Here is a 23,542-nt window from a genome sequence, read left to right on the forward strand (position 1 = left end):
AGAAGATTTATTTATAACACACGTGAAAAGACCGAGGAAAACCGAGTTAACGATAAAAACGATAACAAAATAACGCTGAAAACTGATAAAAACCCTGAAAACTATACATTTCACACCCGAGCCTCAACTCTCGTCGCGGCCCGCTACCAAACGACTCACGGACCGGTACCGGTCCGAGGCCCAGGGATTGGGGACCGCTCCCTAAAAGGGCTGTTGATCCCCACAAGGACGGACACACACACACACACACACACACACACACACACACACACACACACACACACACACACACACACTTGCCCCTTCCACAGTCGTATCCTCAGCAGTTGTAACTCTCCATAATTTATGCTCTCTCTCCCTCGCTCTCTTACAGCTGCGGTATCAGAAGTGTTTGGTGGCTCGACCGCCCTCCCAGAAGGCCTGCGGTTCGTTGCCTCCCGGCGACTCGGTGTCCCGCCGGGTGTCGACCAGTGTGAAGCGAGGCGTCCTGTCTCTCATCGACACCCTCAAACAGAAGAGACCTGTCACAGAGTTGCCACAGTAACCGTGGTGAAACACTACCGGCTTTCGACCACGGCCCCAAGTCACCATAGTAACTCGACGCATCGCTGCCAAAACCCGTCACCACCACAGACCCCAGTAGCCATGGAAACGCAGTAAAACCCTTGGGTTTTTTGGGGGTGGGGGGTTTAACCTGTCACAACTCCTTCACTGGTTTGGAAGCAAATTGGAATTTCACCTCAAGAGTTAACTGGCTCTTGAGCCGCAATTCAAGTCTGTTTCTTCCAAATAAGTGAGAATTAAAAAGGCACCAACCCCACGTCTGAAGAGGACCACCTGAGTGCCGGCCATGCAGGCGATGGTGTACATAGAAGTAGGTCTCATTCCCCTCAGCTCACAGCAGCAGAGGAGAAGAGGGCAGGAAGTGATCCTGTGTGCTGCTGCTGCTGATCTCTCCGTGCTCTTTGTGCATTTGTGTCTGTGCCTGTGCTGACAGCATGACCTTTCACACCTGGCCACACTCCTCCTCCAACCTCATCCACCGGGTTGTCCTCCCCCCCGAGCTCTCTTGCTCATCATCTTCAGTAGACTGTAACCGTAAGGAGATGAAAAGTTTCATATCAGCGGATGATCATTGGAAGATAAAGAGATTTGTTTCAGTCTACACCCTCCAACCACTTGACCCTGCATGAGCTTTTTATCTAAATGTGAATCATTCTATACAATATCAATACACTGCTGCTGCTTTCAGAGACTCGAGGGTGAGAAATCAGAAGTCGCACGGTTCGTTTATCCTGTCTTATTCGTTCTTTCTCATCAGCTGTGCGAGAGTCAGCCCCGCGTCTGAACGAGTGGTGACCTTTCACCCGAAACATACTTCGCGCATTTCCTTGTTTACGTTGTTATTCTTTTCTCATCCCGCTAGGAAATGACAGAAGATAGCCATAACGGAGGACGAGATGGGGGCGGGTGGCGCTGACCCTCTCTCTCTCTAGTACAGTGCTGCTCCAAACACAGGAGACCTTCAGCATGCTGCTGCTCTTTAATACACATGTTGGAGGAAGTTTGACGGATTATTCCTTTAAATCCCACCTCAGTATCGGTCATCAGACTTCATTTAAACTAATAAAGATCATGGGTGGCATTAAAAAACACAAACAAGCCTGGAGGAACACTTGAGGAATGCGTTTTTATACCTGGGTGTGGTTGTGATGATTTTTAGTCCACAGCTGATGTGAACTGTGATTTGAGAAAGAGAGAGGACAATTTTCTCTTTAGCTGTGGATGTTTTCTAGAGGAAAGCCAGCAGAGAGACGTGTTGACCCAGACTGACGGACTTTAATGGACTCTATATCGGTCTGTCTCCAGGATTGTGTTCAGCTGAACGCGCCTTGTGTTTCCTTACTCACTGTACGTCTGATTTCATCAGTGTAATGAAACCGCTCGCTCTGTGTCTGTGTTGTGCAGAGTTCCAGTTTCACCTGCTAGCTCCTTATTATCACATATCTGACAAGCTTGGATGTATGGTAATAACTAATGAAGTCCTTTATGTCACCTAAAAATCACATAAGATCCTCACAACAACGCATCTCCCTCCTGGGTGTGGGGCAGCAGATTAATACTCTGTTAGGCGACCCTTTGCTAAACCCCCTGATTAGAGCCTGTCAAGCTTTGGGTTCACTCTCGGCTTCTTTTCCAGACGATGCTGCTACATCAGAGCTCTGTCCTCTCTTTATAGGCTCCTTTTAAAGAAATGGAAACACTAAAGCATAATTGTAATCTGTGTTTGTATTTCAACCTGCTGCAGTATGGTGGTACATTTTTCACTGTGTGTACCTGATTGGTTATCCTGGGACTAAGAAGGTCGGTGCAGAATGGATCATGGCTCACTTTCTACTGAGGACACCAACTTTTATGCCAGAAGGAGTAGCCTGGCCTCTGACATTTAGCATCATATTGCTAGCAGCTGGTTCAAAATGACTGCCTAATGTTAAAACAACAGCCGGATTAAAAAAATATGGTCCAACTCTTCATAAAACATATAAAGTCTGTTCAAGACGTTCATCATTGTTAGGGTCCAAAATTGAACATTTGCTGTTAGCAGGAGATGCTAGTCTGCGCGTAATACGCTTTCAAGAGTTACTGCAGATATGTGACGCAGCATTTAAAAATCTAAAGTCCAAAATTCATTATTTTTGCTTTAACTAAAATTTCAAAACTTCCAGATTAATACTGCACAATTCCATGATTTCTTTTTTTAAGATGAAGATTTTGAAGATGTCGAGCTGCAGCCGTCCCTTGAATTGTTTGTGGTTCAGTAACTATGCACAAGTTCCCAGGACGAGATGCCTTCGTGTCTGGAATGACATCCCATAGTTGGAAAAGATAAAAACAAACAAATCTTCCAAATCAAACACATGAAGCTACCTGCTGTGAATAAGGGAGCAGTAACAATTGTAGCACATTCGTAAAAAAGGTTTACCTTATGGAGACCCAATGCAGAAGTCACCAAACTTTTCTGGTTGACCGTCCAGGTCAGTCCTCCGGGTGGGTGCAGCTGTGCAGAGCGGAGGGTTTCCCCTCGTAGCTGTGTGGCCTGGACACCTAAGTTTGTGAGGGCGATAACTCGAGAACAAGGTGACGTAGGATTTGATGCCATAGCTGCATCTACTAAAAGTCTTGGACAAGTTTGAATATCAGTCACTTTGACGTCAAGGTCAGAGGTCAAGTTTTCAGAAACTTGAGAACGAGGCGACATAGGAGTTTCAAACTAGGCACATCTACTAGGAGGCTGAGTTGAAGTCACGGGTATTTTCCTTGACTTGTGAGATTCCCGGTCTTCGTCTTTGCCTGTTTTTGTTTGTGCTGCGTCACATTTCTGTGATAAATAAGTGGCCTAAAAAAACAAAGAAATGCTTGACAGGGGCTGAGGCAGTAACTTGAGGGGGGGGGGGCTTAGCTAACGGTCAGCATGTTGTCTTGCACTTCGTCTGTTGGCTCCACGGGGGAACCTAAAGAAACTATTTTAGTAACGGAGATGATTTCTTCTTTTGTCACAAGGATGCTGAAATGTGAACGAGATGACAAAAACTTTCTGTACATAATACTGATTTCATGTAACATTTGGCATTAATCATCGTTATAAGCTATGTTTTTCTTTAATGTGTTTCTTTGCCTGTTATTTTCCTCTAATGAAATGCCTTTTTTTTTTTTTTCTTTTCTATTTTTTGAAAATTCACCAAATGGCCAAAGTGTAAAATACTGATATACATTGTAGATAAAGAAAAATACGAGAGCAGATAATGAACACGGAGGCGATCGGAAGCGCTCACAGTTGGCAGTTAAGTTGATGCTGAATTTAACTTAGCAATTATCTATGCATTCTTTTGATCTGGAGAAACGGAAAGTCATGAAAAGCCTCGCACGCTCTGGGACGGTTGTGAGAGAGAGAGAGAGAGAGAGAGAGAGACTGTATGTATTGAACAGAAATATTTTTTATTTTATTTATTCTATTTTATAAAAGGTATATACTGATTTTTATTAGTTGGGGCAAGTAAAGTCTCATGACTGTCATCGTCTCAGTCCCCGGTTTAGTCACAACGCTACAACAAGCTCCGCTTTGCAGAACACAGCAGGTTATGGATTATATCTTCACCTTGTACAGTGTACCGAGAGCTGGGAGTCCACTGCTCCGTCTGAACCGCTGACCGGAGGGTGAGGAGGAGGAGGATTGTAGCAGCAGTGGACTCCTTGCATCTCTTGTCAGTCTTGCACATAAACAACGCCCACACACACACATATATACACTATCCATTTCCCACTGATGGATGTGTCTGCTTCCGTTTGCTGCTCACTGATTTGTACACTTTATCAATGTAACCAATTGTGAGAATAAACAGCATTATAAAACCTGTGCGTGCGCGTGTGTGTTTGCAGCTATTTTTGTGATCGGTCTCTTGCTTAATCAGAGTCCAGCTGTCTGCAGTTCGTGAGTCATTAAGAGTTATTTATTCCCATGAAACTTTTTGTTTTTGTATCACTGAAGATTAAAGAGATGTGCATCATTTTACTGGAGGAAAAAAGCAAAAATGAAAATGTAGTGATGTAACAGTTCTAAACTGTGAATGTAAAACAACCGTGAGATCCCACAAAGGAAAATATGGGCCTGAAATGAGCATATGTCACCTTTAAGCCAGGCCTCCATGACAGCTATACCAAGCACTTAATTTTGACATGATAAACCATCTAAATCATGTCAAGTTCTGCATTTTTCAGTTGTGTGGCCACCTTGACTGATAGATGGGTACCAATCAGGTCAGTAGTTACACTTTGTGCCTGACAAATACTGCAACCTGCTCTTCACTGAACTTCACTGTGGCCCAATTAGTAATTTATTTGTGTATTAGTCAACATAAATTACTAGAAGATCTAGTTTATGAGTGAGCCACATATATTTAAAAAACAAATCTAAGCAGCAGAAATGGCTACAAAATAATTTAAATATTGTAATAATTAAAAAGCACTTGATGTGGCGTTAGTACATTCCAGTTAGTACATCCGTGAGAATACTTTTTTTTTTTATACATCAGGCAGAGAGATTGAGGATGAAGACGTAGACATGTTGCCTTGCTGGGAGTTGAGGGTCCCAGACAGAGGCCTGTAGCCAGAACTGCCACTCCTGCTGCGCAGAGAGGTGGAGGAGATTGGTGGCAGCCCCACATTGTCAGCTCTGACCGCCTCTTTTGCTGGTTTAGCAGCGTCGTTCGATGTTTCCTGTGCTCTTTCAGGCTGTGTGTTTAGTCCCGTGGAGGCGGTGTGGGGAGCGGGTATGGCAGGAAGAGCGGTTGAAGGATGCTTTCCAGCGGGGGAAGGCGTGCTGAGTAATGTCTGCTGTGATTTAAACGCTGGATTGATGCTCATCCTCTGTGCCAGAGCTGTGATTGGAGACAAGTGGTTGGAGGGTTTTGCAGAGGACATTAAAGCTAGTGTAAGGCGAGGTATTCGTCTCGGTTTGCTTTTCGTCCGACGCCTCTTGTGATGTGATTGGTTGACTTTTTTCTTTGTCTGTTTCTTCTTGTGGCCTTTAGGTTCATGCGTGGAGACAGTAGTGTTCTTGCTTTGCTTTGAATGGCCTTTTCGCTTACGCCCTTTATGCCCCCTCCTCTTCTTTTCCCCCTCTTTCTCTGTCTCGCCCACTTTTTCCTCCTCATCATCTCCCTCGCCTTTCTCCTCTTCATCTCCTGAAGGTGTGACTGGATCTCGTCCATTTGGCAGCTCTCCTCCCGTCTCCCTCTCAAGGCTGGAGGAGGATGAAGGTTTGCTGCTGGCTGATGCTGCTCGATTCTTCTTGCTTTTCCCCTTTTTAGCAGCTTTTGATTGTTCGGGAATCATTCCGCCCAGGAGGCCCTTTGCCGCCGCCCTTGCCAGCACATCTTGGACTGTTTCCACCTTAGTAGGATCTGCCTGAAGAAGAAAGAGCAGTTTGAAGATTTAATGTGAAGCCACAATGCATTAAAATGTAGCACAGGGGACATCTACACAATAAAAACACAATGGTGTGGAAATGAGCTACAGCCATAAGGCGAACTTGCAGAGGAGGGGGAGGAGGCTTTTACACCGCATCATGGCAGCAAATAAAGAATATCATCTGAAAGGCACCAGGATGATCACAGTCTACAACCACTTTTGTTTCCTCTCTATGCCCATGTGAGAAAACAGCTGGTTTTGGACTGAATGCTATCATCACAATGATACCCTGCTTACAACAAAAATGCTAATGTGTTTGTAATGTTTGCCAGCCCTCAAAGTAAAACTTCAGTTTTTCTTCTTTAAGTACTGAATAACCAACCTGCACTCAGAAGTTCTCTGAAATTTATCTCGGTTTATCCTATCAGATGTACGAGCATTGCCAAATTAATTACAGATTATCCCGTGTGGATAGTAGAGAAACTATTTTTAATCTGGACAGAAAACACAGGACCAATCGAAAAATCATCCAGCGTTAAAGCTTCAGGGCCATTAATCCAGTCAAATACATAAATAAAAGGTGAGGGAAGATAAGCGATAAATTCGGGGTAGATGAATTTTGTTGACAAGCCCTCGGGCTGAAAATTGTCATAGTGTAGCTTCCCACACTGCCACTCCAGACTGGCTTTAGAAGGTGTGTTAGTGCCACAGACTCATGTTACAGAGGAAATGCACAGATTAGAAGCTCAGTATAAAACAAATGGGCAACCAACTCTGAGTTCGGGGGCATCTTTATCATGTTGTAAGTTTTGTAAATTTGTCTTGCGGTCTGAAGAAGTCTGTGCTCAGTTCTTGTTACTTTGTGCAAATTAGATCGTATTTATCTCTGTGTGTATTTATACTCTGTGCAGCTTGCTAACCAAGCTTGTTGGTGTTAGTTAATAACTCTTGTCTAAAAATGATGTAATCAAAACTACTTCATGAAGTCACCTTGGCAACATTCATTTTAATGTATAACTCCCCATCACACTGAAACACAAATAACCCTGTGGAAAAGAAAGTTTGCACAGAGACTCTGCAGTCTCGTGCGAATCTAAGTACACTCCACGATTCAGTCATGTACTGAACCACCTTTAGCAGCAATAACCAAAGTAATGATTAAGTAAAGGTTTTCTCTCTCGTGCCATTGTGGGGGAATTCTAGTCCACTCTTATTTACAACGCTGCTTCAGTTCACTGAGATTTGCGGGCATTCGGTCATGCTGGTGTAGCTTTGCTGCTGTGTTTGAGGTCACTGCCCTGTTGCGTGGCCCGATTTAGGCCATCTTTTAGCTGTTGGACAGATGGTCTCACTTTTGACTCTAGAATACGTCAGTGTGCAGAGGAGCTCATGGTAAAATCCATGACTGCAAGGTGCCCAGGTCCTGTGGCTTCAAAGTAAATCCACATAAACACACACCTGAATGCTCAAAACCAGCACATTATGCAAACTTCTGCTTTTACAGAGGCGCTCACAATCACTGATGATCACTCAATCAAATGCATTTGATTATCAGCACCTGGCTGCTAAAAGGACGTGCTCAGTGTTTCACAGGACTGCAAATGAACTTTGTACGTTACAGCCTGAGTGTTATATGGATAGAAGTGAAAGGTTGTCATCGGCAGTGCAGAAACAAGAAATCCCATTAAATTTTCCCGAACCTTCGGTCTGTCTGTTTTCTGTCACAGTCTCTCTGAATCATCATTTACTTTCTCTTCTTTTATGAAAGCTGCTTAAAAATATTACAAATGCATTTTCTATTCACCCCTGAGAGTTTAATCTGTCTCTGCAGTTTTCCATTTTTCTTACTTTGACAGCATTGTACGCTTTGAGTCATTTATAAGCCTCAGAACTTTAATTGCGCTGCCAATGTGGTGGTAAAATGCAGAAGACTACAGTTTACTGGAGAGCGGTATGACTGATTGCAGCCCGTCACACGTGTTTAACAGATAAAATATTTCAGGTTTCAGGCTGATGAATCATTTTCTAATTAAAATGTCTACTTTAAGTCTCAGTGACAAGATCATTGGTCTACCACTTTGGTCCAGGCCGAAATATCTCACCTATCCGGTTGATTGATTGATCAGGAAAATGTGACCACTTCAAAAGCTTCATTGTTATTCAGCTATTAGCTCAAAGCAGCACTGATAACCACACAGAGCTTCCAGCTCGGCTCCTTGAGTCGTGTGTACACCCTTACATTTTTAAATTAAAATGCTAAATCTACAATTTGTGAGGAAATACTGGAGATACTTGAGAGGGGAATAGAGCTCAACAACCTCCCAGATGTGGAACAGGTGCAGTTTGTCCCCTCGTCTATGAGGACGGGTTCTCATTTCTTAATTTCTGTGTATCTGCACGCATCAATGAGGTATCTCTTCAGTGTAACAAAATCTGCAGCCCCAGCTCTGTGTTCATTGTAGTCGCTGTAGTGGTCGTCAATCCAATTAGACGTGATCATTAGATTTTAAATTACCGCAGCGAGCTGGACAGGACAGAGGTGTCTGCAGCAGCGTGCCCATTTGTGTTAGAAAGATACGATTTGCATTAGAAATGATTCTTTAACCAGCAGCACATTCTGCATGAGAACGTTTAAATGAAACCCTTTCCTGCACATCAATCACCTGGTCTTTATTATGTATGTGTATATATATATATGTACACACACAAATATCTTACAAATATCTTATTTGTGCCTCTTGCTACACTCTGTGTGTGTGTCTGTGGGACAAATCCAGGAAGAAAGACCAATTTAAGAATGATTCCTGGTAACTTTTATGTCCTCTTTGTTCACAGAGTGCAGGATGTGCTATATTTCAACTGTTATTCTATTAACCGATCCTTCAGCCATGTCTCAAATCAGTGCTTCTCTGCTGAAGGAATTGGCTTGTTCACACTGACAAGTACCTACAAGCAGACTACACGGGTGGTGTTTGCTCTGCTTCTCACTCTCATTTGTCCTACAGCATCCAGCGTTTGAGTTTACTGTCTGCACAAACAGGTTTGTTGTGTACTTGTACATGCATGTCAATTTACGTTTCTGCCTCCATAAAGAGTCATTTTTCTTCTTGTCAAATGTCTGATTTCACTTAAAGGCACTTTCTTGTTTTTTCTTCAGCACTCAAAGGTGTCGAGGAGTTTTAAACTCGTTTCATCCTTCAGCTTTCAAGATGCTACTTTATCTTTTCCATGTTTACTTCCAGATGTGAACATTTAGCATGTAGATCTGCATCACTGCAGAAGCAAATTTTTTAAAGCTTCTTTGTCTTTTGCAACATTCTTTTATGACAATAGATTTAAAGGATCAGCGTTACTAGGGACTTACTAAATATTACTTTCAACTCCTATAAATGCATTTTTATACATGAGTAAACCATTATAAACCCAACGTGATTGAATAGTTTTTGTTGTGGCTGTACGGACCTCACTGCAGCATTTTTCGAGCTGCAGGTGATCGAAGGAGCAGCAGCTCCTTCTGTTGTATTTTTCCCTCTTTTTATGAGTGCAGCAAGAGGCAAGAAAGGGGAGGGGGCAAATGAGGTGATGCAACAAGGCTTGAGGGCTTGGAGGAAAGGCTGAAAGAGCGACACAGAGAATTATCCATTCATCTTGGCTCTGGAGTACTGAAATGTTTCACTGGCTCACAGGCATTTCATCTTTAGCTTGTCTCATTTTTATGGAATATTGCTGCAGTGTTTTTACAGAGCAATGGTACACACACACACACACACTCTACCTACTGTGTGTGCGTGCGTGCGCAGGCTCACAGAGCTGACTGACCTCCCTGCAGTCAGACAGCAAAGAAGTGCAGCCTCAGCACTACTAGAAGGTCTTGTTGCAAAGCAATTGCATGCGCGCACACGTGTAAATACTCTACACACATCACAAAATCTCAGTCCTTTAAAAGCAGCCTTGTCCTTTATTCTCTTCTTACTTTCATCTTACGCTTTCTCCTCCCATGCGTCTCACCTGTCGGGACAGTCTGGCGACGAAGCAGCCGTTGGTGACCTTCGATGGTTCGAGCCTGAAAAACTTGTGCGAGTCCGTTTCGCCTCCTGATGAGGAGTCGTCCGGGAAAATTGGACCATTCACCCTGAGGGAGCGGTACAGAACGGGAAGAAAAAGAAAGCATTTTCACACTGATTCGTCATCATCACATGCATTTAGAAGAGGATTACTGTAAGCTCAGGATGCATAGTTGTGGTCCTTGGGAACAGTGTGTGTGGCTCATGAGCCAGTGAAAGATGATCACTACACAGTTCATCAAATATGAAACCATAGGGGTGTTTTTCTTCTGTTTCAGCCATGATGCCAACTAAAACCTCCTAAGAGCTACTGACAAAGCAGGGGTCATAAAAATACCACCAAGGCTGTAAACCATAGTAAAAAATACCAACATAAATCGCAGTTCTCTGAACAGAGACTGTACGAATGCTAAATGGTTTTGATGTATTTTTCCTGTGCGGCCCTCAGTCACAAACAAATTTCCTAAATTGGCACTTGGTCGTCAGAACTCGGAGCTCCCCTGCTGTGAGTAAATGGTTGTGTAACGCGCACAAGAACTGCCCGCTTCTGGAAATTGAACCAAAGAGAAATAAATTATTTTGACAACCAAATAAAGAAAACAGGATTTGTTTAATCGGCCTCAGCTTTTCTTCAAACTTTCTAGCGCCGTGGCGAAGTTCTTGAAAAACAATGTTGCCAGCAGTTTTACTTGATATACAAGCAACAGCAGTCACATGAAACAGTACGTGGGCATCCTGCAGTTCAGTGTCAGTGCAGTAGTTTCCAGGCACAAAGGTTTCCTGTATGTAAGTGGATGGGAGTGGGTGGCTCATCAGGTGCTTCTCGTGGTGTCTCTTGACAGATTGTCCTGTTCACAGCCTAAGGACAGTCTTGTTTATGGGCCTCGCAGCTGTTGCTGTCAGGCCATACTTCTGGTCCAAGTTCCCTTCAGGATTCAATATTTTAGGAAATGTTGAATGAGAAATCTCAGCGGACCAAGCGCTGTCTAAATCTTGCTGAAATATGGAGACGATGTGCAGATGTGACCTTCGTTCGCATTAAAATTCTCAATGCAATGCTGATTGTGAAAGCAGGGTGCTCTTTATGTCGAGTGTTTACACACACAGTCAGATTTTTGGTGGGGCAACTTTTCATCTCCACTAAAAGCTATTAAGATAAAACTACGCTCGTGCTTTTATAATGGGTTGTGAGCTCACATGTTAAGTTACATGACTGGAGTCACATGTGTGGAAGCAGAATGTACAGTTCGGCTGATATTGATCCAGGTTTTTTCAGTTTTGCCTCCGTGCACCAACACAGAGGATTTTTAAATCTAACAGTAAAGATGTGACTGAAGTGCAGACTTTTAGCTTTAATTTGGAGGGTTTAACAAAAGTATTGCATTAACTGGACAAATTTAATTTTAAATGAGAAGGGCAGAGCCTATCCAAGCTACCATAGGGCGGGAGGCAGGGTGCACCCTGGACAGATCGCCAGTTTCCTGCAGTGCTAACACAGAGACAGACAACCATTCGCACCTATGGCAAACACCCAGGGCCGTGATGCTATGAGGCAACGGCGCTAACCACCGCGCCACCATGCTGCCCTGAATAAATCCTGCTACTTCTATCACAGCAGTCACAGCATCAATAAACACTAATGACCCAGTTTCACTGGCAGCCATACATGCACATGTCAATATGCTGATAATCTGATCATTATCTGGGGAAAAAAGCAGTTCCCCTCCTTTTCTATATTTCTCTTCTAGTTCATCTTGGTTTCATCTGTCCAAATAATCTGTTTTCCTAGAACTGTGTGGGCTCTTTTAGATGTTTTCTGCTGAAGTCTAATCAGGTCGTCCAGTCCTTCAGTGTAACCAGTGATTTGCACTTTGTCATAAACCGTCTGTATGGAGACATCTCTTGATTGTAGATCCTGACAAGGACTCACCTGCCTCCCTCAGTGTTCTTGAGTTGTTTGTAATTCTGTCATCATCCCACTTTGTTTGACTTCTGTGGTCTTTCAGGAATTTTTGGTGTTGCTGAGCCGGCTAAAGGAATTTCCTTGTTTTTAAGAACATACCAGGTTGTGGCCTCTGTTGATGTTTTTGCTCTCTGTGATAGATTTATTATGGCTTTTCAGCCTAATGACGGCTTCCCCCACTTGCACTGACATCTCTTTGGGCCTCATATAAAATACAAAGTTCAACACTGTCATGAAATACCAGGGGAACAGACATCACCTGGCAATGAAACTGCTCGTCCCTCGTCTAAGTACATTCGAGCCTCTGTGGACTGTGTATAAATGTGCCGGTCATTCCTAAACAGTTAATGCAAGTTGCTGAAAGTCAGTGCTTCAATCACACATTTACCATTTGATTTCAAATCCACTGTGGAGGCAAACATACAAAAACTGTGTCAAAAACCTGGCTATGTACTGATCGCTACTTCCTTCCTCCAAACTTCGCTGAAGTGCAGTGGTGTTTGCAGTGCACTGTCATCCCTTGTAAAAACAACTGAAACATCTGTGTCTTCACAGAACAGATACTGGAAACACAGAGATCAAACATGTGCCTAAAATCCTAACGCAAGTTGATAAAAGAGCTTATGTGAGCTGATTTAATAACATTTGGATTCCTTTAAGCGGACGGATGGCAGGAAATGACTTTTGTGGAGCAGCAGGCATGAAACAGACTCTGAAATCTTCTCCGCCCCGTTTACCCCGACTGCGGGATTAATCTCAGGCCCACCGGTAACAGCAGCTGATCCTTTACACTGTCATCAGCCTGCTGACAGACTCTCTCTCTCTTACACACACACTCTCTTATAGAAAGGTAAAAATAATAGGTTATTTAGAAATCCGTGCACGGGAATGGTGACCCAAACCGCCGTATCCGCTGGAATCACATGCTTTCCAAGCTTATAAAGTGAATTTATCAATGTCAGCATGCTTTATCTGATAGCTTTTGTGAGTTTTTGCTCACATGAGCCCCATGCAAGGGTTTGTCCTACCATCTGTGTTTGGACTCAGAGATAATAATCCAGCTGCAATAAGAGAAAACGAACAGTTTAGCTTTAAAAAAGCTAAAATGACATTTGGTTTCTGTGGTTATTGCACGGTGAGCTGAGCCCTAGAAAAGAAGATGGGCTGCTCGTTGCTCCCATTTCTATTTGCTGTGGAAATTAACGAATGATGCCAAAAGATAAAACGAAAAAAAAGGACCATCAAATTAAACAGAAAGTATCTGAGATGGTTTAAGTGCCTCCTGTTTCCTGTTACACTGCCCTGTAGGTTCCTCATTACGCTTGTGTTTGTTTAAGCCTGTGGATTAAAAAAGTACTTTATATTTATATATGACTAAAAGGATTAAATGCCTAATAAGCAGACAACTGTATAAAGATGCAGCCGAGTGTGTTTGTTGTACCTGTAGGGCAGCAGTTTGGGGTGAGTGTGTGTTTTCTCTAACACTCTCTTCACCAGCTGTTCGTTTTCCTCGGGATACACTGAGCGTGTGCAGTAGACCACAGTCTGAACCTTTGGGACTGATGAATGAAGGAAATAAATGAATTTTTTACCAACAGGAACAAAAATACATAACGTGTTTAAGTTGTAGCTCGGTTGGTGAAAAGTGTGTGTGCTTGGTATTTACTCACAGGTGAGAGCGTGTGCCAGCAGTTTCGCCTGCTGGGCGGTCAGAGAGTTTATTTTTCTCTTGGAAACAGAACCATGGGACAAATCTGGCAGCAGACCCCAGTCTGTCAGCAGAGGAGAACCTGTTTAACGTCTGCCCTTGTTTAACTCTACTTGGACATGACTGCATAATATTCAAATGTTAAACAAAATGACATATATTATGTTTACTCATTGAAACAGGAGGTTGGGGTCTCTTATATTTCCCTACCTCCATGTTCACTGTGGATAGCGGGCACCGGGTCATTGAGGGCAGAAGACGAGCACTGAGGCAGCACCATGATGACCTTTACTCGCTGGACGGTGGCATCTACGTCATCCAGACCGTAAAACGCTTGTGACAGGACACGAACGTCTACATCAGGATGTAGAGCAACATGTGAGTGATCGGATTAGTGTTGGCACTGTGCTGCCATCATATGTAATATTCAAAACTCAGGGTTAGGGTTCATGAATGTCAAAGCTTAAAGGACAAATACAGCGACATCAGCAGCAACAGGGACAGATCAGTAAATCTGAAGTGTTTGTGACTCACTTTTTAAGTCCATCTGTGTGAGCAGTTCCTGGATCTCCTCTTTGTGTGAGGGGTTGTGATCAGCGCCACACACCAGCACTCGGACCGAGCGGGCAGCAGCCACAACAGCCACGTGTGCCACGGTCATGGCCGAGAAGGCCCCCACTAGCAGGACGTCGTTTTTATCAAACAGCAGGGGGCGTAACACACTTGTTGCCACGCACACGCTCCTGTCCTACAAAGACAGACAGACAGGTGTGTCTGCTATTCACACAAGATCGGTGGACTACTTTCTCCTTAAAGAAGCTGGCCCCTCCGGACTTACGGACCGCTGTGCAGCTAATCGAATTCAAGTCATTCAACTCAAGACTTCAGACTTCACATCACAACAGGAAGTCAGCCTGGATCAAAGGCCAAAACTTGCACTTTATCGCACAGCGGTGAAATGCTTTCCACCTAGAAAAAGACTATTAGGCAGCCTTCATACAGACTGAGTGTGTTTCTTTCTGCTGATTTCGATTCCTGTAACCTTTTCCTTCTTAATTTAAGTATTTTATAGAGGAGCACGCAGCGCTCACGCTAAATGCACGTGTTGCTAATGATCTGAAAAATCTGGACCTAAAATGACCGTCAGTAGAAAAGCTGACAAAAACAGTGAGTGAGCTGGATTTCCACTGTTGCTGTTCTTTAAACTGAATATATGCAGTGATTTTTATCTCTCGCTGAATCCTTTTTCACTTTTAACTCTTACCTTCAGCTTTCACTTTAAATCTTTCAGATTTACAAGCAGATCTCTAGTCCCCTCTAAGAATGACGTCAGCTGTTAGTGATCACCATCTTGTTCTTTGAAACCAGACTTCACAGTTATGACTAGAACTGACTGAGAAACTAAGGACTCCCATCAGGCAGTAATAAATAATACCAGAAGGTTTTTCTGAGACCGTACATCCATCAAGAAAGCATTTACCCAGGTAAATCAAGTAAGGGATAGCTTTAATCTCATAGACTTTTATGCAATCTGACATACTTCTGCTTCCAGAGCAAGTTCCCGCTGCTGATCATTAGAAAGAATGCAGATTTAAAGGACATCTGCAATGGCTTCACTCCTCTTGATTTAGTCTGTATGCATTTTCCAATAAGCACCACTGCTTGAAAACATAAATCCTGGTCGAGTCACTTGAGGGGCTTTAATCTACCAGCTCTCTACTACAAACTGTCTGATTTGTGGCATCCACACCTCCCACGTCTCAGGCAGCATCTTCACCTAAACTAAAGACTTCCAGTGGTGAGAATGTGCCCAATCCCAAAGATCGCCTGCTGTGTGCTACTTTGTTCTGACCTGACTCTCCTGATGTTGTCTTGAGTTTACGTGTGAGAACACCTCATGAGTCCAGCACTCTTCCCCGCTCTTTGCTCTAGTTTGCTAAGGTTATGTTCAAGTGCTCACCCCAGAGAAAACAGGTTCTCAGTTATCCTGGTCATGGTGGCCTTAAGAGCTTGAAAGGAAGGAAACCCACCCCACAAGGGGTGAAAAAAGGCAGGGGTCATTATCACCAGATGTTTTGGGGGAAAGCACTGTCAGACCATGCCCTACCCAATCATGTGAGCTATTTATGTCACCTGACGCGTAGTGTGAGTGGGGGTTGAGGTCTGGTAAGGGATCTCAAGACATAAATTGTAGGTGGGTGACAGCAGGTGTCCTAAGCCACCACCTCTGTTCGATGATGGTCACTTATATTCCTCTTTCAAGCCATTTTGCCATCCCTGAAAGAGTGACCTTTGACCTTTAAGTGCAAGTACACTCTGGAGACTCAGCTACACATTAACGGCGAGTCAACAGCCACCTCCTAAGGGACTAATACCTGAGACTCTCCACCTTTAATTTTTAATACTGAAGAAAACTCTTGGATGAAAGGTGACATGTCTTCCGAAAAGCTCTGACGAAGTCTTCTCACCTTCTTTTTAAGCTCTTAAGACTCAAATATAGGCACACCCAGATTTCTACCTGTATGTTCAGCACACGTGTGGCGGTGAGGCTGCTGTGCTGGAGCCAAGCTTGAAGATGCTGCGAGAAGATGAGTGTGTCGGGACAGAGGGGGTCCCTGCAGAACGTGAACTCCGCGAGTTCAGTCTCGTTCTCCGCTTGACACAAACCGGCGCTTTGTAACGCTTCACACATCTCGTCAAGACTACAGGGAGAGGACAAAACATGCTGTCAGAGACACACATCACCAGGTACAGATACAGGAGACTAGATTGTAATACAGAGACACCAGTGCCCTCCGATTAGCTGCATGTCAGTATTCTGCTTTAACCACCAGTAAACTTTACCAGGCATTAAACACATGCTGCATTAAGCCAAAAAAAAAAAAAATCATGCTGAAACTACCTGATCTTGAGAGTGTCGATCCATGCGCACAGTGGCAGACCTCTTGCTCGGTGCTGTTTGGTCCTGACGCTGTCGGACAGGAAGCAGGAAACACTCTGCAGATTCTGCTTCACTCTGCAGCGAGCTAGAGAGGCAGCCAGCTTGGTCTTACATCTGTAAAAACACAGCAGAGCCCATTTTCATGTTTCTTTGATTCAGTTTTGGTTATTTGGTTATGCATAAATAAACTTCTGTTGTTCGCATGTGACTTTTACACTCGCACACACACCTGTGCAGACTTTTCTCCAGGTTCCTGACTTCCTGGATGGGTTCTTGCCCTTCTATCGTTGGACGTTCACACGGAGAAAACTTTTTGTCCTGAAAGTCGAACAGCATCACCATCGCCAAAGGCAGCAAGTCGTCAGACTGAAAAACATTGCAGGGCTTTATTACTGACTGAGTCCTGAAACAATTGGACTGCTGTGCAAAAATGGGCAAAAAAAAAAAAAAAAAACCTGGGCAAATGTTATAAAACCGTATTTTATATTTTAAAAATATATTTTAGAATGAGTAAACTGAGAAAATGTGCTATTTTAAGAAAAATATCAGCACATTTTGAATTACTGGCAGCAATGCATCTCAAAAAAATTGGACAGGGCCTTGTTCACCACTGTGTAACATCCTGCCCTCTTTTAAAAACATTCTGGGCTATTTATTTCTCTTGTTTTAGCCCTTTGACTCAAAATGTTGTAGCTTGAGGGGAAGCTCAGCTCTCTACTGAGAGGTCTGAGCCTCCCTTTAATCCAAACGCTGTGTCACACTGAGTCAAAACGGTGACGTTTCAAACCAGAAAACCAAACAAAGGAGTTAGAAGGCAGTGAAATGTTCACAAAAGCTGAAGTTAAGGGTTCCCTTCATTCTTCAAAACAGGAATATATGATCACCAAAGAGTAAAGTAAAAATGATGAGCACGTCCGTCTGCACTCTTCCTTATGGCTGTGTACATGCACTCTTTTTGTCAGGTTGTGCGTGTGTGTGTGTGTTTGTGTGTGTGTGTGTGTGTGTGTGTGTGTGTGTGTGCGGGAGGCAGAATATGTATGTTGCAGTAAGGATGTGTGTTGAATTATAAAGAGCTGTGTGGTGGTTTTATAGTCGCACTCGCAGACTAACGGCCTCAGCCCATTCTCTGCGTTTCCCTCGACTTATCATTCCCACACAGAGCCACGCACGAGCGGAGCGAGTCTCTTATCCATGTATGTGTCATAGCGCAGTGTTTCACAGCATAATTTACGGTTCCCAGTCAGAGAGAGTGTGTCTGCCTCTCCCTTGTGTGTATCACTTGCCACCTATAACCAGCCAGACCATGTACACGTCTGAATACAAATGGCCTTTAACTGCGTCCCTGCCTCCCTCGCTATCATTCCGCAATATTCGGATGAATCGCGCTCATACGGCCACAAACACTTCATTTGAAGACAGATAACTCCCAGACTGTTTCACACACTCAGTGTGTGAGCGTATTTCTTTTTTTCTTTTTAAAAAAAACCATTGGATTTGAGTCTGTAAACACCCAAATGTCAAATCTGGTGGGACTCACAATATGCTGCGAAGTATGGAAGCAGCTGTCGGAGATGATGTCCTCAAGTAAATCTTGATCTAGGAGGAAAACAAAGTTGTTAATGAACAAAGGGAAAAAAACATCGGCTGAATTTTAATGAATTAAGAGAAATTTGAATCGTAGTGTCCATCAAAGCGGAGGATAATCATACTCTGTCACTTGTTTAGTCATATAGACAGTTTGGCTCTATTTGCTGATATCTTGAAGCTCTGTCTTCAGCTGAACCAAGGTCATGTGTCTTTTTGATATGCTAACAGCAACTGTGTTTTGGTTATTATTCTAGTTAATACACAATCATTTCTGATTCAGAGTCAGAACTACAGATGCCAGAGCCTGCAAAGTCGCTGCCAGTCAATGTTGGACGCTGGGATATTTCCCTGTGCCCTGACGGTGAATTTGAGCAGCATTAGTAGAGCGCAGGAATGAGTAGAAGGACCTCTAAAAAGACTCAGTATGAGTCATTCAATCTCTACTTGCTACTTTACACATAAAGTAAAAAAAACTTTTGGTATAATGAATTTGGGAATAAAAAGTTCCAGGAGGGAGAGAACAAGAGGGGGGGAAGAATGAAGAAGAAATGCTAAAGTGCCCATCAGAGTTAATTAAAAATGAAAAGAGCTAAACAAAAATCCTTGAGCTTACTGCGTATCTCTGTTTAAAACAGGCAGGCTATTTGTTTTGTAAGTCACTGGGTCCCTTTATAAATTAGTATGTGCATTGATTAGTGTATTCCTAGAGGGTTTTTGAGGGTTCACCTGCAGCCAGAACCTTGAAAACTCAGGTTCAGAGGCTCTTTGTCCCAAAGCTTTGCATTTTTAATCCAAATAACTTTCAGACCAACATGAATTTGAGCCTGAGGGGAGTAATAACACATATAATAACATGTATAATAACCTAAAAACTGTTCAGTTATTCCTTTTGTACACTTATGGATGCAGACAACTGTCTACACACGTATTCACTTTTATTTTGGACACAATTTTGTTGCTAAACATGGAAAAACAGTTTACTGAAAACACTTTAATCACATGTGGAGCCACCCCTCACTTCTTTTAATTTTGCTTCCAAGAAGCCAGCACTGCACTGATTTTAACTTGTGTCTCAAGGCACTTTGTTTCTAGCAGAATGCTGCGATAACAGGAATCATTCCCATATATCCAGTTGAAGTAATATTTAAAAACAGAACGATAACAGCCTCTGTTATTGTTTGTGGTTGCATTTCAACCAGTGGTGATGGAGATGTTAGAACATCTGATTGGTGCAGCTTCATTTCATTAATAATATAGTTATTATTGAAATATACATATAGATATATATATAAAACACTTGAAACTAATTTTCTAAAAAAAGAAATGCTGTTCACTCCCACATTGCAAAGCTATGACATCACAGCAATGTGATTGGTCAGTTGCAACATTGCTACATACGATGATGCAGGAACAACAGCAACAATACAGGGATAACAGACGCAGCAGAAATTATGATATGGAGGCAGTATTAAATAACACATAGTGTCAGTTTAAGTGGCCTGGGATGGAGTCAAATAACCAGCCTGAATTATCTTGTCAGTCTGTCCCTGCTGCCAAGAAATTACTCAGAGTAACGAGAAAATTATTTCTGGAAACGAGTGTTCCTGTTCAGCAGAAAACACAATAGTGCTAAAGTATCATGAGGTTATGGCAAATGGAACTCAATGAGAGCTCAACAGAAAGGTTCCGGTGGTAAAACGAAGGAAAAAACCTGTTTATGAGCCATAATTTTGTGAGCATCCAAAGTAGACTTACTGCGAGCTCCTGTGGAAACCACAAGCCTGTGTTTGCATTTCATTTGCGCTTTCACATGAAAGAAGTACTGAACTGAAACAGTGACATTTGTGATTGCTGTTACCATGGAAATGTGTAAGTCTGTGTACACTTCAGTGCACACAAACAACAAAAGCTATTAAACAACACAAAAAGGATTAAATCTGACAAGGCTGGAATTCATTTCCTGTGAAATCTGGCATAGTTTTGCTTATAGGTTGGGTAGTTATGTAGACAATTATGCAGACAGTAATTATGTAGACATGTCTTGTAACTTTTGCCTCATTTTATTTTTTGATCTAAATTATCTCTTTCACTGCTATGAGTCATAACTGGTTGGTTCAAGGCTTAAAAGTCTTTCTATAAGGACTTTAGACATTGTCAGTGGAGTAAATGCTTATTCCAGAAAATCACTTTTGGAACTGGAGCCATTAAAACAGTGTTCAGTCACTGTTGAGCTCTGTCAGCAAGACGGTACCAGGTGGTTAAAAAAATGAATGCAGAAAGTTTAGTGTTCAGCTGTTGTCGTGCCTCTGATAAGCTGACAAATGTAAGTCCAAATTCACCTCTTTTAATTCTAATTTTGTCTCTACCTCCTCCTGAGAGAATATCTGCCTCATTAGCTGCCAAATGCTCTGTTATGGTTACCAGCTCTGTGTGGCAACAACCAGGCCAATACCCAAATTTAGAGTGAGTATGTTGCATGTTGGTGTGTGTGCGTGCGTGTGTGTGTGTGTGTGTGTGTGTGTGTGTGTGTGTGTGTGTGTGTGTGTGTGTGTGTGGCATCTGGAACTGGTTTCTGTAGGATTTCAGTATTCATTTTTTTTTATATTGAAAAACCTTTTTTTTTTTTAAATATTATATTCCATTCATAGATATTCATGCAATTTTCATGACAAAGAATTCTATCCAGTGAATGAAAAATGCAACATGCAGCAACACTTCAAAAGCAGCTCGCCAACCCTATCTGTTTGCCCCTTCCCTTCCTTTACTCGTGTTGCTGGGCAAGAACTGAAGGGGGGTGTTTGCTATGCTCTGTAGCGGTCCAGAGACCTGTGCAAGTTCACTATGCAATACACACTAAAACAGGAATTCCCTTTACATGCAGATACATATGAATGTCATAAATGTGTTTCAGTCGAGGCTGCTGTAGTCATGATATTGCCAGTGGTACAGAGATGACAACAGATGTGACTGATAAAGTCTGGAAGAAAAGGGGGATCTAGGAGTGGAGGTGGGGTGTAAAGTGGCTTGCAGATGTGCACCAATAGTGGGAAGGCTAAAGTAGCCTAAATGCTACACAGTATAGGAGATTTATCATTTAGATGCGGATGTCTACCCAGAATCATTCTATAACCAAACAAGTTGCCAGTCAAATGTAACCATGTTTTACCCATAAGAAACAAGCCTTTTAAGGTTAGCTGGTTCTGTCATAGTGACACTGACACACCTCGTGACTGGAAATGGTGACATGGGAACAGATTCACATAGTATCAAACGACTGCACCATGTTGGTCTCTAGATATATCACGAGTTAAAGTGAAGGATGAACCTATATAAGGAACTTTACAGAACATTTAAATAGGTAGTGACACTTAGTCACTATGCTGTCTTATGTTCAAAATCAGGATGATTATTTCTTGTTTTGTCATAGAGAATCAATGATGCGTGTTTTACAAACTGTTTATTGCTAAAATAGAAAATGCTGCGCTTTAGTATTCAGAAGAAATTCTGTTTACCTACATTGTAGGTGGCTGTGGACAACCAAAAAGAAAAGACAGGTATCTGGAAAAACTTGCTGCCACCTAAATGGTCAAATAATGTATGTAAAACGTTGTGTTTTTCACTATATGCGCACTTGTGGCTTTTTAAAGTGAATTTATATGTGTGTGCGTGTGTGTCTGCCCATGACATGCACTCTCTTATCACCTCCCAAACAGACATCTACTGCACTTCCACTCAAGCAATTTGCAGTCACGTGGAGAAATGAAATGTATGACTATATATTATTTAATCTGCTGCCTGCAGTTGAAGATGCTATTCAGAAAGTGAATATTGGAGCTGACATATGCTGCTCTCCTCTGTTATTCATTATAGAGATAAGGCTACCTTATCCCTAGGAGTTGGGTAAAGTCCTCAGAGGTGGCAGTAGAGGGGATCAAATTAATTTCCCCCTGACTTTATGTTTAACCACCAGTGGGCTCCCGCCATGCTGGATATACAGTACAGTTCATCTGCATTCATAAAACTAAATATGGTTAAAGTATGGTGCGCTATTCTAAATCGTTCACTGTAGAAGTTCACTGTAATCTTACATTTAAGTGTGTTAAAGGCAAGCTGGAACACATGCTTCTCCATGGTTTTGTCCCCGCTCTTGAGCAGCGATGTTTCCGTCTTTTTTCCATAATGTAGACGCTGATGTTGGCTGGCTGGCTTGTCTCTACACAGCTGCTGGAAAATATCTGCAGCCTGTAGGTAAACCTGATCAGATAGATGATAGGCTGAGGAAAAACAAAGGCGGCACGAGAGAGGTGGAGGGAGGAAGTTGGAGAGACGATACAAGAACGGTGCTGATTATCTGAATAGAGAGAAAAGTGTCGGGTTTGTTAGATATTGTTAGTTTCTGTTGGCAGCTGTTTTTTAAAAGCAGGTATTAATAATAACATTAAAGATTTCCTTTGCTCTGTATTCAAACATGTAAAAATGTAACTTTACAAAGTTGCATCTGCTTTCGTGTTCTTTTTCAGGGAGAAGAGGCTTTCTCCTTGCAACTCTTCAAAACAAGCCTTACTTGTTCAGGCGTTTTCTTATTGTACTGTTATCAACACTGATGTTTAACATGCTAACTGTGGCCTTTAGAGCCTGAGATGTTGCTTTGGGGGTCTTTTGGAGCTTCTCTGTGCTTTGCCCGGTCTGACCTTGGGTGAATTTGCTGGGATGTCCAGTCCTGGGAAGACTGGTGACTGTCTTGAATGTTTTCCACTTGTGAATAATCTCACTGTACAATGTTGGGTTTCCCAGACTGATGGCAGGAACAATTGCTTCTTTAAAATCATTGCAAATGTTTTTTCTCCTTGGCATGTGTTAATACTGACCTGCAAACTGCCAAAACCTCTGTTTTTATATAGGCGCTGTCACTCACTGATGACCAGTCAGTTAATTGAGTATTTAATTAGCAGCATTTTCCTGCCACTTACCCTCTAAATTACCATGAAAGCAAAAATGCTGTATGCTTAATTTTTCACAAGATGAAAGTTCTGCAAAAATTGTAGTTTTCTCTTGCAACTTGCAGTTTGGTAAATACAATATGAGATAAGTAGTGCAAGTTTTAAGACTGGATATCACCTGTAGACTGAGAAGATGAATGCAGTCGAGGGAGCAGGGAGCAGAAAGGCTCCTTGCTGATCACCTTCTCCGTCCCAGAGCTCGTATTCACATCCTCGCCGGAGCCCACTGTAACACAAAGACTATGTATGTGTGCTCATGTTACACAAATACACAACCAGCAGCACCGTAAACACCTTACCTTTGCCTGTCAT

The 23,542-nt window shown here is 42.6% G+C and overlaps 2 protein-coding genes across 9 annotated transcripts in view; one reads left to right on the forward strand and one right to left on the reverse strand.

Annotated features, from left to right (window-relative positions):
• Positions 1–4,410, forward strand: part of LOC113024178 (amyloid-beta A4 precursor protein-binding family B member 2) — an 88,779-nt gene extending 84,369 nt beyond the window's left edge. For all 8 annotated transcript variants that reach the window (XM_026171004.1, XM_026171005.1, XM_026171006.1 and 5 more), the window contains one exon: positions 374–4,410. In XM_026171004.1, coding sequence (XP_026026789.1) covers positions 374–544 — 171 coding nt within the window. In that variant the 3' untranslated portion in view covers positions 545–4,410. The remainder of the gene's footprint in view (positions 1–373) is intronic.
• Positions 3,703–23,542, reverse strand: LOC113023424 (putative methyltransferase NSUN7). The gene is made up of 13 exons (XM_026169421.1): positions 23,530–23,542; positions 23,349–23,456; positions 22,319–22,504; positions 18,181–18,239; positions 16,873–17,009; positions 16,605–16,757; positions 16,221–16,404; positions 14,237–14,450; positions 13,913–14,056; positions 13,665–13,766; positions 13,436–13,553; positions 9,976–10,099; positions 3,703–5,964 (listed from the first exon to the last, which is right to left on the reverse strand). The coding sequence occupies exons 1-13, from the start codon at positions 23,540–23,542 to the stop codon at positions 5,080–5,082; spliced, it is 2,427 nt and encodes an 808-aa protein (XP_026025206.1). The 3' UTR covers positions 3,703–5,079.

The sequence above is a fragment of the Astatotilapia calliptera genome, chromosome 6 (assembly GCF_900246225.1).
Source record: "Astatotilapia calliptera chromosome 6, fAstCal1.2, whole genome shotgun sequence".
Taxonomy (NCBI): domain Eukaryota; kingdom Metazoa; phylum Chordata; class Actinopteri; order Cichliformes; family Cichlidae; genus Astatotilapia; species Astatotilapia calliptera.

What these genes read in the sequence shown, in the direction of transcription:
- LOC113023424 (XM_026169421.1), bottom strand. An exon ending in CTGGAGAAAAGTCTGCACAG is followed by an intron (nt 16,758 to 16,872) that starts GTGTGTGTGCGA and finishes GTGTTTTTACAG; the next exon opens with ATGTAAGACCAAGCTGGCTG. An exon ending in TCGCCAGACTGTCCCGACAG is followed by an intron (nt 5,965 to 9,975) that starts GTGAGACGCATG and finishes TTTCTTCTTCAG; the next exon opens with GCAGATCCTACTAAGGTGGA.